The 13,237-nt window shown below is 36.9% G+C and overlaps 1 protein-coding gene across 1 annotated transcript; it reads left to right on the top strand.

Moving 5' to 3' along the window:
• The first annotated feature begins 878 nt into the window (after positions 1–878).
• On the top strand, positions 879–10,398 carry RP1 (RP1 axonemal microtubule associated). The gene is made up of 3 exons (XM_021688565.2): positions 879–1,505; positions 2,629–2,800; positions 4,763–10,398. Exons 1-3 carry the CDS (start codon positions 879–881, stop codon positions 10,396–10,398), a joined length of 6,435 nt encoding a protein of 2,144 aa, XP_021544240.1.
• The last annotated feature ends 2,839 nt before the right edge of the window (positions 10,399–13,237 follow it).

Genomic DNA, 13,237 nt, shown 5'->3' on the forward strand with positions numbered 1-13,237 from the left:
ACATGCAGAACTAAATGGATCAATTGCAAAACTCTAATTTTTCTCATTGGATGGCTTTTGATGTGTGTCTCTTTTGTTATTATTATTTTTTAAATATTTTATTTATTTATTTGACAGAGAGAGACACAGTGAGAGAGGGAACACAAGCAGGCGGAGTGGGGGAGGGAGAAGCAGGCTTCCTGCTGAGCAGGGAGCCGATGTGGGGCTCGATCCCAGGACCTCGGGATCATGACCTGAGCCAAAGGCAGATGCTTAACGACTGAGCCACTCAGGCGCCCCTCTTTTGTTATTTTTTAATTGTTCAAAAATACCTATTAATTTTCAAGATTCACAAAATTTAGCAATGTATAAGAAACAAATATTTATCCATAGCTTTGCCACTCAATGATAATTACCATCAACATTAGGGCTATATATACTTTTGGATTTTTTTCCCACTAGTATATATATATACTGGCAATGGCATGACATACGTATTTTATAAATTGCCTTTTCACTTAGTAATAGATTATGATCATTTTTCTATTCCAATAAATACAGACTTACAATGTCATGTTTAATGGTTACATAGCTTCCCAGTGCATGGGTGTATACAATATAATTTATTTAAGGACACCTTTGTTCGTGTCTTTAGATTGTTTTTAATTTTGAATTATAAATATCCTTATTTGTTTCACTTATGTCTTTTTATTGTAAACCCCTTACAATTATCATTCAAAATTGGCAAGAATAACAAATGAATAAATGAATGAATGAAATGCTAGGAATAGCCTAGGTATCTACAACTGTAATTAGATTGCAGTTGCATTATCATGTATTCTTTATGGTGCTGTCATTGTGGAGATGAATAATTTTTCCCCCTCTAGTTCTCAGCCAAAATGAGCGAAACTTCTTCCACTAGTTTTTCCATGATTCATCGGACTTCTTCTGAAGGTCAAGTTCCTTCCCCTCGCCACCTGAGCGTCATGCATCCTGTTGTGGCCAAAAAGATCAGCTTCTACAAGAGCGGAGACCCGCAATTTGGTGGGGTCAGGGTGGTGGTCAACCCTCGTTCCTTCAAGACATTTGATGCTTTGCTGGATAATTTGTCAAGGAAGGTGCCCTTACCTTTTGGGGTGAGGAACATCAGCACCCCTCGGGGAAGACACAGCATCACACGCCTGGAGGAGCTAGAGGACGGCGAGTCGTACCTGTGCTCCCACCGCAGGAAGGTGCAGCCAGTGGATCTTGACAAGGCCCGCCGGCGCCCACGACCCTGGCACAGCAGCCGGGCCATCACTGTGCAGGCGCAGTACTCCCCTCCAACTGGCGCCGCTCCCACTGCCGCTCCCGGCATGCTGCGCGCCCCGCGAAGGCTCTTGGTCTTTAGAAATGGCGACCCAAAGATGAGGCGTGTGGTGGTTATGAACAGAAGGGTTGCACAGAGCTTCCAGGCCTTTCTGCAACACCTGACGGAGGTTATGCGGTTCCCGGTGACCAAGCTGTACGCGACGGACGGAAGGAAGGTGAGTGTTCCGGGGGTTTCTCACGTCTGAGCTTGCGACGTGTGGGACATGGATGGAGGCCCCAGAGAAAGGAAGGCTTCGCGTGCGTGCGTGTGTGTGTGTGTGTGTATGTGTGTGTATTCCTACCCTCGTGGGAGGGCGCTGGGTCACCTGGGTGCGTGGCCCCACTGTTCTCTGGTCAGAATCTGAAGAAGCCACTGCCAAGAGGGGCTCTTTTTAATCTCACACTCCCTCCCCCGTTCTGCCTTCCTTGAGCACTGAGTTGTATAATCTGTTGGCACAGAATGCAATCGCGACAATATTTCTTGAAAAGCCATGGCCAAGAGTGATATTGTTAGGTAGAGAAAGCATTTTTTTCTGCCATCCGTCCTGGGGGGTGGGTGGGGGAACAGGGGAGAGCTTCCCCTGCAGCTGTCAGCGTGTCCACCAGGCCCTTTCTCAGCTGGCTCAGGATAGACGTTTGGCTACAGCTGGATATTTTGGTGGGGAAGGCAGAGGCAGGACTGCATACCTTTTAAAGATTTCTTTAGTTATGGCAGAAGACTGATCTCTCGGGGCGCCTGGGTGGCTCAGTTGGTTAAGCGACTGCCTTCGGCTCAGGTCATGATCCTGGAGTCCTGGGATCAAGTCCCACGTCGGGCTCCTTGCTCAGTGGGGAGCCTGCTTCTCCCTCTCCTTCTGCCTTCCGCTCCCCCCTGCTTGTGCTCTCTCTCTCTCTGACAAATAAAATCTTAAAAAAAAAAAAAAGAAAAGAAAAAAAAAAAAAAGAAGACTGATCTCTCTTCAGGTAGTATACAGGTTGAATAAAGATGTTGGTCTAGCCACCCCCACCTTGATACTTGGTAACTTTGTATACATTATTGATGCCTAATGAACACTTGGTGATTATCCCTTTCAACGCCTGAATTGATTCCACTCACTACAAAATTAATATATGGAAAGGGGGCGCTTGGCTGACTGAGTCCACCTGACTCTTGATATCAGGGTTGTGAGTTCAAAGCCCCACGTTGGGTATAGAGATTATTTAAAAAATAATAATAAAATCTTAAAAAAATTATCATATGGAAAGAACAAAAACTTCATGTTGCTCATGTAAGGACCTTAACTCTTTGGTTTCTTCTAGGTTCCCAGTCTGCAGGCCGTGATCCTCAGCTCTGGAGCTGTGGTGGCAGCAGGAAGGGAGCCATTTAAACCAGGAAATTATGACATCCAGAAGTACTTGCTTTCTGCAAGATTACCAGGGATCTCTCATCATGTATACACCAAGGGAAGTGCTAGGTCAGAAAGCAGAAAGAGTAAGTCCCTTAAATATGTAGCTCTTATTTTTAGCCCTGAGTTGTGGTTTTTTTCTTTTAACCACAACATTCAAAGAAAAAAAAAAAAATCCATGCTTAAAATGGCCAATTTCCTTTGTCACATGAGAAAAAATGAGGGGATCAAAAACATTCTAAACTGGAATTGGTTTATGTATAGTTGGAAAGAGTCATAGAGATTGTATTTTTTTTTTTTTTAGATTTTTTCAAATCAATCAATGATTAAATTGAGGGAGTAAGCCTTTATTTGTGTGTGTGTGTGGGGGGGCATATAATACCTAGATAAAAAATAAAAATACCAGCATTTCTTGATTTGGAGAGGAATTCTATGGAATTTGTATAAGTGGCATCTGGTAGTTATAAAGTTTTCTCCAAATAGTACCATGCAGTATCATAGCTGAGCTCAGCAGGTTAGTTGAGTGACTGTGCTTTTAAAAATCTCTTAAGTACATATGAACTGTACCTTCTGAAGTTATTCCAGTAAAAATCACAGCCCTTGGATCCTTTTTTTTTTATTTATTAAAAAAGTTCATGTAGTCAGTTCATGCTGGTTAATAATAATGTAGGTTGATAATTCCTTAGGAAGTGCTGCACAATATAGCATAATCCTTTGGGTAGGGGAGAAGGAGGGCTGTTGATGCCCAAGATTATAGGATGCACTATAAATTCTCTCTGCAGGCATGGTTGTATTATTCAGTGTGCTCAGTATTTTAATCTCATTATTCTTTGTGCACAGTGTTTTAGCTCTATGCTAAGGAATTGATTGCCACTTACACTTAAATTTTGGTTTTTATTTAGACGTGGAATAATAAACCCTTTAAGTAGTATTAATCCCTCTACTTATTGCTAAAGTGAGTGAAACTCATCTACTATTGATATACTCAATAGATATCTATTAATGTTTCTACTTTGTAGGCATTAGCTGCCAAATATCTGTTAAGCACATAGTAGTACTGTTTCACTGTGCTCATTTTACTAAAATGATTTTATTATTTTGTGTGATATGGGTTGTGAATATGATTTTTGATGGAGTTAGGGAATCTGAGGGCTTTGTTAAATTTTACTTTAAAAAATTTTAAGTGAGGCCTTTTCATTTGTAATTTTGGTAAATGCATACCAAAAATAAGAGAAAATATTTCCGGGTTTATACTCTGAAATGTTGAAGGTGTTTAATTGATGCCAAGTATATATAAATCTATACAAACTACTAATAAGAATTTGAGATTAAGAAGCTAGAGTACTAAAGTTATCTTTAGAGACAGACAATAAAAATATAACTAGATATGTTGGTCTGTTGTCTAGCTCTGTTCTCTTTTGTTCCCTATATTAAATCAAATGTACTAATTATACAAAGTGAATGCTAAAGCAATAATTATTACTCGATTAATGTTGACTTCTAAGTAAATTCTAAAAATGTTTTAACTTTCATAATATTGTAGATGTCTCTCTTAGATATGCACAGACAGGAAAATGAATATCACTGTAAATTATTACTCACTTTGCTTGCATAGATAAGCAGCACTTAGACTCCAGTTTCAGTACTAGTAAACAAAAAAACAAAACAAAATCCCACAAAAATCTTTTTATTTTTACTAGAATCCTTAGCAATTTCTTCTTGATACTTTCCTTATTAAAATTGCCTAATTAAACTCACAAAAATTAAAATTCTGTGAATCTTTTTATTGAAGTAAGATTATAGGTTTTCTTTTTGAGAGTAGCTTGTAGAAATGTACCAGATATCATAGTGAATTCAAATAACCAATGAATACATAAAGGTGAGAAACATATTAATATCTTACTATGAAATTTAGAAAATATGGTATTTTTCATACTAATTATTTATTTTTCTTTTCTTTCTTTGCTGCCTCTTCTATTGGATATTTATAACTTCTCTGTCTTCTACATTTTGATGTGGGGTGTCTTTTACTCTTAAAATCTTGAAAGTGAGTACACATGTGCCTTCAAGTCCAAAGTCCCAGATTTATTCTGTTTCTTCTGACAAAATACATAATATTGATTGCTACTCAGACCATTCTTTTGCTTCAGAAAATTACTTGGCCTTAGAAAAAAATGATTCTCAGAATTTATTGATATATCCTTCTGAAGATGATATTGAGAAATCAATTATTTTTAATCAAGATGGTACCATGACAGTTGAGATGAAAGTTCGATTTAAGATAAAAGAGGAGGAAACCATAAAATGGACCACTGTCAGTAGAGCAAGTCTTTCTCATAACAATGAGAAGAATGAGGTAGGCAGTTTTCTGGGAAGAAGAGATGATCGGTCTTCTGGTTTAAAAATTGCAGCGTGCTCATTGTCTGCAGATGTCTCATCTCTAGAGAAAGACAATAATCAAGAGGGCAGTTTGGCAGAGGACATAAACACTCAAATGACAGATCAAGAGACTGAAACTTGCACTTTTGCTAGTAGGCAGAATGCTGCTATGGACACAAACACCATCCAGGAGACTATGGATCAAGCAAAGCATCATTTTTATAGGCCCCCTACACCTGGACCAAGAAGAGTGAGACAAAAGAAATCTGTGAGAGGGAGTGTGACCTTGGTATCTGAAACTGAAGTTCAAGAGGAAATGATCTTTAGTGAAGAGAAGGAGGATGGGGAAAACAAATCTGAATATCATATGTTCACACATTCTTGCAGTAAAATGTCATCAGTATCTAACAAACCAGTGCTTGTTCAGATCAATAACAATGAGCAGATGGAGTCATCTTTAGAAAGAAAAAAGGAAAGCAGGCTGTTCAAGTCAGGTGCAATACATGCTGGTGTTGTAGAAATTACAAGTCAGAAGATGTTAGAGATGTCTCATAATAATGGCTTGCCACAGACTATATTAGAAAACTCAATTGTGGAGGAAGGTATAGTTGATAGTGGAAGATCAGACAACAAAACTAGTATCAAAAACTTAAGACCTTGTGGTGACACCAGTGATAGATTCAGTCCTATTTTGGCAGATACAACTCATTCTTTAAGTAACAACTCTGGAGCTGACAGAGCTATTTCTGAGACCCCAGCTTCAATAGGGTCTTCCACTTTCACCACAAGAATTGACAGACTAAGTAATGAATTTGCTCAGTGTGGTTTAACAAAATTTCCAGCAAATGAAAAGCAGATTTCATCATCTGTTGCCAGCAAAAAGAAGATGAAATCTCAGCAACAAATGATAAATTCCAGGTATCAGGATGGGAAGATTGCAACCAAAGGAATTCTTAGTAAGAGTAAGAGAATAAACACAGGAGGTAGAATTGCACAGGAAGTCATATTGGAGGATTCAGACAGTTCCCTTAAAGGAGGAATACTTTGTGAGGAAGACCTCCATGTAAGTGATATGGTGATTGAATCAAATTATTGTTGTTCCAAAAGTAATATCAATCCCATGAATTCCAAGAATTTGCATGTAAATAAGTTAAATACTCTTCAGAATCCTAAGAAGTTTCAAGGACTTTTAGCCAAAAGGAAGTCCAGACCAGTAAGTTTAGGAGGACCTACAAAAAGAGAAATTGGTCAAGACAATAAAGTATTTCCCCATAATGACTTTAGGTGTTACAAAAATAATTTTGAAGATCAAAATTTATTTCATGTTTTTAACTTCCTTGAGCAAAAACTCAGTGCTTTTTGTGGACCACAGGCTCAAGCAGAAATAGCATCTTGGTATTCAAGAGGAATGACCAAGAAAAGTTTAGTTTCAAAAGTTAATAATTCACACATAACTTTAAAAACTCAGAAAAAACACAAAGGGGATAAGTTGAAATTAAGTACTATTGTAAGTAAACAACATGTTACAGCCAGGGCAAATTCCTTAGCTTCTTTGAAAAAAGCTGTTTTTCCTGAGGATATTCGCCATCATTCAGCTCAAAATTATATACAGAGATGGTTGCAGAGCATAAAACCGCATTCAGCTCTGCAACCTAGAAAATCAGCTCCAATATACAAAAAAGAAAGGAGTGTGGTAAGTTGTAACAACAATGGTTTTGCAGGAACTAATTCCCACACAAGTTCTGGAAAAGGAAATAATTTTGTTAGGGAAAGTAATAAACACATAACTAAAAGTGCCAGTTCGACAGAAAATCTAGACAAAAAGGTAGGTAAATCTTTTAACAAAGATAACAGTCAAGAACTTTCTAAAGATCTCTGTGAGAATCAAGTTGAATCTCTGAATGATGCTTGCTTGCTTCCCTTGCATGAAAATTGTGCTTTGTCACAGTCATCTATCGATGATCATAATACTAAAATCCAGGTATGTGCTGAAAAATTAGGACCAGAGGTAAGCCTTATTTACCAAGAAATAAATCTAGCTACAAAAAGGCACAGTGTAGAGGCTGCTATTCAAGTAGATCTTATGGAAGAAAACACTCCAAAAGACCTTTTACCCGTCTTGCTGCTTCACCAACTGCAAGCTTTAGTTCCTAGTATTCATAAGACTCAGAATGGAATTATTCAAATGCCAGGTTCACTTGCAGATGTTCCCTTCCCTTCCCCAATATGTAAGTCATATACTAATGTCCTTCTAGCTTGGCTTCTGGTGCTAAGCTTAAAGGGAAGTATAAATAGCTTCTGCCAAGGTGATGCTCACAAGACTACCAACAGAGCTTCAGAAATACTTGGATTATTGGAGGTTCTAAAGCATACTGCCATCACCGAGGAAGCTGATGATTTGAAGGCTGCTGTTGCCAATTTAGTGGAATCAACCACAAATCATTTTGGACTCACTGAGAAAGAACAAGACATGGTTCCAAGAGGACTTTCTGCAAATTGTTCCACACCCAACACTCAGAGAGTTCCTAAGTGCATTGAAAATGAAAAAACACAGAAAATCTCCTTTTTAGATGGAGGCTACTCTGCCAGTGAGGACTGTGGTCCTGAAGTCTGTGTTTCAGAGTTGACTTGTTCTTCATGTCAGATGTGCACTGTGAATAAGACCTATCCTCCAAAAGAGACTTGTAACCTCAGTGACATTTTTTCCCCTAGTGATGGCTCTACCATTGATCAGACCTCCATGAATAAGGCTTGTTTCCTAGGAGAGGTCTGTTCACTTACTGATGTTCTGTCTTCCCATAAGGCTTGTGCTCCTGATGAAAACCATAGTTATGAGGCAACTTGCCCAGCTGATGACACCTACATTCCCAACAAAGTCTGCAATACCAGTGACTTTTTAAATTCCAAAGAAAACACATGTGCTGATAATTTGGAATTGACTGAAGAATTAGAAAGGAATGATGAAGTTCAGAAAGACCTAAATATTTTGGCAGACCCTGGGTGTAAACATGGCTTTAATATATTGGTGTCACCCCAAAATACCAGCAATTTAAGCCACTGTGGCTTTACCATAAATGAAACTGAACCAGAAATTGATAAGGGACATAGTTCTGTAGCTGAATTTAAAAATTGTTCATTAAGGAAATTTCAGGGTAAAAATGTATCTACATCCTCTGATAAGGAAGACTCAAAGACTTCTGAAGAACCAGGCTCAGTAACCGATAGCATGACATCAAGTGAAAGAAACATTTCAGAATTGGAATCTTTTGAAGAATTAGAAAACCAGGACACTGATATCTTTCATACAAAGGTAAATGCAGGAGAGCAGGCCACTGAAGAATTGATCCAAAAAGAGTTAGAGACCAGTAAAAATTTGGAATTGATAGAAGTCTCCAGCAGGAACATTACAGAAGAAGAAAAAAGTAATGGTGTAATTTGTGAGGCAATCAGTAGGAGGCTGGCAATACCACCATCTTTAGTGTTTTGCTATGATTCTAAGCAAAATACTGAAAAGGAACTCAATGAAGGAGAAACTAAAATGAGAGTAAAAATGATGGTGAAACACATGGAAATTGGAAGTTATTCAGAGTCCTCTCTTGATTTTAAAAATAGTTTCACAAGACCAGTGATTTCTGATTGGTCAGAATTTAGACTAGACAGTGAGAATGAGCAGCCATATAAAACATCCAGTGATGGCCCCAATGGCAGTTGTGAGGAGATTGCCCAAGAGAAAGAATACAATAAAGGATTTGTTAAAAGGACAATAGAAAAACTTTACGGTAAAGGAGAAATTAAACCATCTTTTTTTTCTGGGTCTGTACATAGATCTCAGGTTTATCCTTACAATTCTATGGAGTTTCAGTGTGTGAGGAAAGTAGGTCTTTATGATTCTGAAGGTCAGTCATTTGGGTCTTCTGAACAGGTATCTAGTAGTTCATCTATGTTGCAGAAATATCCAGAAGGTCAAGATAAATGTGACTTTAATGATGTGAGGGCCAGTTATCATGGGGGAGACATTGTAGGACATAGTACAAAACATAATGATTGTAACAGAATCGTTAGAAACATAGAGGAAGGAGTACTGATTGATAAAGGAAAGTGGCTCCTGAAAGAAAATCATTTGTTAAGAGTATCATCTCCCGAAAATTCTGGCTTATATGGCAATGCAGACACCACATCAGTGGATACTCTACTCAATAACAGCAATGAGATACCATATTCACATTTTGGAAATTTGGCTGAGCTATCCTCTTCAGAATTGGAGGAACTGACTCAACCCCTTGAAGTGAAATGCAGTTATTTTAACATGCCTCATTGTAGTGACTCTGAACCTTTTTATGAGGATTTGCTAGATGTTCAAAATAAAACTTGTGCCAAGGAGGGAATGCCAGATCATCATGCAGAGGAGAAGGCTAGTCATAAGTCAGAAAGAGTATGCACATCAGTCACTCATGTCTTTACATCTGCTGGTAACAAAGTCCATCCTGTCTCTGATGATACTATTGAAAACCAACCATTGCCTGGTAATAATGTAATTCATGGTGCACTTCAGGAAGGTGACTCTCTGGATAAGCTCTATGCTATTTGTGGCCAGCACTGCCCTATACTAACTGTTATCATCCAACCTATAAATGAGGAAGACCGAGGATTTGTATATTGCAAAGATTCTGATATTGAAAATTTCTTGGGTCTCCATTTATGGATGAAAATACACCCATATTTACTACAGTCAAACAAAACCATGTTCAGAGATGAGAACAATAAAGCAAGTGGTAGAAAAGCATTTATTGATAATACCATTGATGATACATTTGATCAGCTTTATTTTAATAATACATTTGACTTGGATAAAAGAAAATTAAGAAAATTAAAAGGAATTAACTCTTTGAGCTTAGAGGAAGAAAATAATTTAAAGAAATTTCAATTATATTTAAATAAAAAGTTTTGTGTGAATTTCTTGGACACATCATTGTTGGTTGTGGATGATGTGAATTCAAATACACAGGACCCCACCAATCAGACAAATGAAATCTTTGAAGTAGTTGATGAGAATAACAACTTACTAAATAGCAGATTTCAGAACTCATTAACAAATCTCAACCAAGTAGTAAGAGAAAATAGCAACTATCATTTCTCCTTTGAAATGAATGGTCAAACCTGCCTATTTTACCAAGTTGAGACATCCTTAAATATTAGCAACAGAAATGTATTAGAAATATTTTATATATTTGAGGATGAAAATCTTTTTATTTGGGAAGAGGAAAGCCAAATTGATCTTGAAAACAGTGATGAACAAGACTTATAATTTTAATATCAGCACAGCCTTTTTTTTTTGGTCTTGAACTTTGCACTTTTTATTGGCAATTTTTTTTTATTCTTATGTTAATCCCCATACATTACATCATTAGTTTTAGATGTAGTGTTCCATGATTCATTGTTTGTGCATAACACCCAGTGCTCCATGCAGAACATGCCCTCCTCAATACCCACCACCAGGCTAACCCATCCTCCCACCCCCCTCCCCCCAGAACCCTCAGTTTTTCAGAGTCCATCGTCTCTCATGGTTCGTCTACCCCTCCGATTTCCCCCGCTTCATTCTTCCCCTCCTGCTACCTTCTTCTTCTTCTTCTTTTTTTTTCTTAACATATATTGCATTATTTGTTTCAGAGGTACAGATCTGAGATTCAACAGTCTTGCACAATTCACAGCGCTTACCAGAGCACATACCCTCCCCAGTGTCTATCACCCAGTCACCCCATCCCTCCCATCCCACCCCCCACTCCAGCAACCCTCAGTTTGTTTCCTGCGATTAAGAATTCCTCATATCAGTGAGGTCATATGATACATGTCTTTCTCTGACTTATTTCACTCAACATAATACCCTCCAGTTCCATCCACGTCGTTGCAAATGGCAAGATCTCATTCCTTTTGATGGCTGCATAATATTTCATTGTCAGCACAGCCTTTGGAAATCAGTGTGTTTTTTCCTCATAATGAGATGAAACACATGGGATGGATATAGACTAGATAACCCCTAAAAATTTCACACTTTAAAATGAGCTTATTCTAGAAAGTTTGCACTTGGATAATCTGATTTGACTTTCATTATTCTTCTGTTCTTCATTTTTCCAAAAATTACAGACTCAGTTTTTATTCTATTATTTTTGAAATTTCTGTGTGTTTTCCCCTGAACATACGTCATTTCCTGGAACTGTGATTTTTTTTTTTAGGACATCATAAAAACCCTAAGGACAGGAATTCTTTCTTCTCTCTTTGTATGTTGTTCATTTTAGTGCAAAATGTGTATTGAATAAATGGAATAGACATAGTCTCAAAGTGTATTTCATTTATTAATTTTAACTCTGATTTAATAAAGGTATGAAGATAAGATCTCCACAACAATCTCATAAGTTTCTTCCAAATGTGTTGAATCTATTTTCCTCAGAACATCTATCTAATGAACTCACAAGCCTTTCCAAAGGACAGGATTCACCATTTTTCCTCATGATTAGAAAAGGATGCTTTACTACTATGCTGCCTCTTTGTACTTTGCCTAGAAATTATAATCTTTTAAACAGTAGTAAAATGTCAAGAAATCCAAATAGGTCAGAAAAAAAAAAAAAGAAAAACTTAAGGCATGCTCTGTGAAGAAAAATTAAAGGAGCTGGAATGATTGAACTTGGGAAAGAAAATTTAAAATTTAAAATTCTCAAAATTGAAGAAAAACTGCTGTGAAGAGGAACTTGACATTTTTTTTTATGTTCAACTGCATTGATAAAAACTTAATTAGATATAAGGAAAAACATATTGCCTAGAAGGATAAATAAATTTGATTAGATTATTAATTGCTTATTTTGTATACTTGTGATATTTTGCCTGGGATTTATCCAGGGAACCTTTTAAGATTCCTCCCACTTCATGACTATATCACAGACTATATTGATGGTATAGAAACAAGTCTTATAAAACATTGAAATCTATGTCTCTTGTCTGGAATGGACTTAAAGTAGAACAATTAATGTTTTTTGGAGCCACAAATGGAGGTGCTAAAACAACAAATTTGGTATTGAGTAACTAAAGGTAACTAATTACATAAAAAATACCTCTGGTTTCAGTTTAACATGAGTTATAAATCCATAAACAATTATAAGTTGTTATTTGTTTCACCAGATGAAGACTTAACCTCTATGTACAGTATACTTTTTCTACATTATGTGATATGCTTTTCTCATGGAAAAGTAGAGTTTGCCATGTTACATAAGCCTCTGTAATGACCAGTGAGAATTTTGTTGCATTAAAGGGCTAAAATTGTGAAGAAATAATAGAAAAGGGGGAATTTCTGTTAATTTTGTGCCTACTTTATAGTAGGTCTATTGTAGTCTTACAGATCTATTAAGTGTAATCCTCATAAAGACACTGAGTTTGGCTTTGCTATACTACCTTTTTATAGGTGACAGAACCTAGAGGCAGGGACATAAAGTACTGTCATTGGTGGTGCATAATACCACTGTCAGAATTTGAACCCAGACCTTTGTGCTTGAAAATCACTGTTATTTTTATTACACCTTTATTCTTTTTATGTAAGGAAAAAGTGGTAAAATATTTAAAAAACTGGGCACCTGCGTGGCTCAGTTAAGTGTCTGACTCTTGATTTCAGCTCAGGTCATGATCTCAGGATTGTGAGATTAAATTAATTAAATAAATAAAATAAAATTCTCTCCTTTCTCTCTGCACCTCATCCCCCTCTACCTCTCCCTCTGAAATATTTATATTTATATTTATAATTTATATCCTATATATTTAAAAAATTTAAAAAATTAGTGCTCTCACCAGAGAAGAGAGAGAAGGAAATTAATTTGGAAAGAGAATGATGTTTAGGTGTATCAAGGAGGTTGGGAAAATCACAACAGCCAGGAGCTTACAGAAAAATATGGCATGTACCATATGGTTTTTTAGTAATTATACTACATGTGTTTCATTAATACAATAACACTGCTAGGTGGCCCAGATGATATTGGGAAAAAGAAATTGAGAGTGACATAAATGAATTAGTAATTCATGACTGTGTAATGTACTTATTTAAGATGAATGGGTTCATATGCATTGAATTCAGAGATTTGGATCCACATCTTATATCATGTTTC

This window comes from Neomonachus schauinslandi, chromosome 4 (genome assembly GCF_002201575.2).
Source record: "Neomonachus schauinslandi chromosome 4, ASM220157v2, whole genome shotgun sequence".
Taxonomy (NCBI): Eukaryota; Metazoa; Chordata; class Mammalia; order Carnivora; family Phocidae; genus Neomonachus; species Neomonachus schauinslandi.

Bases quoted from the DNA above. Each gene is read 5' to 3' on its own strand.
- RP1 (XM_021688565.2), top strand. From the start codon at position 879: ATGAGCGAAACTTCTTCCACTAGTTTTTCCATGATTCATCGGACTTCT. The intron at 1,506-2,628 runs GTGAGTGTTCCG...GGTTTCTTCTAG, and splicing joins ACGCGACGGACGGAAGGAAG to GTTCCCAGTCTGCAGGCCGT. The intron at 2,801-4,762 runs GTAAGTCCCTTA...AAATCTTGAAAG, and splicing joins TAGGTCAGAAAGCAGAAAGA to TGAGTACACATGTGCCTTCA.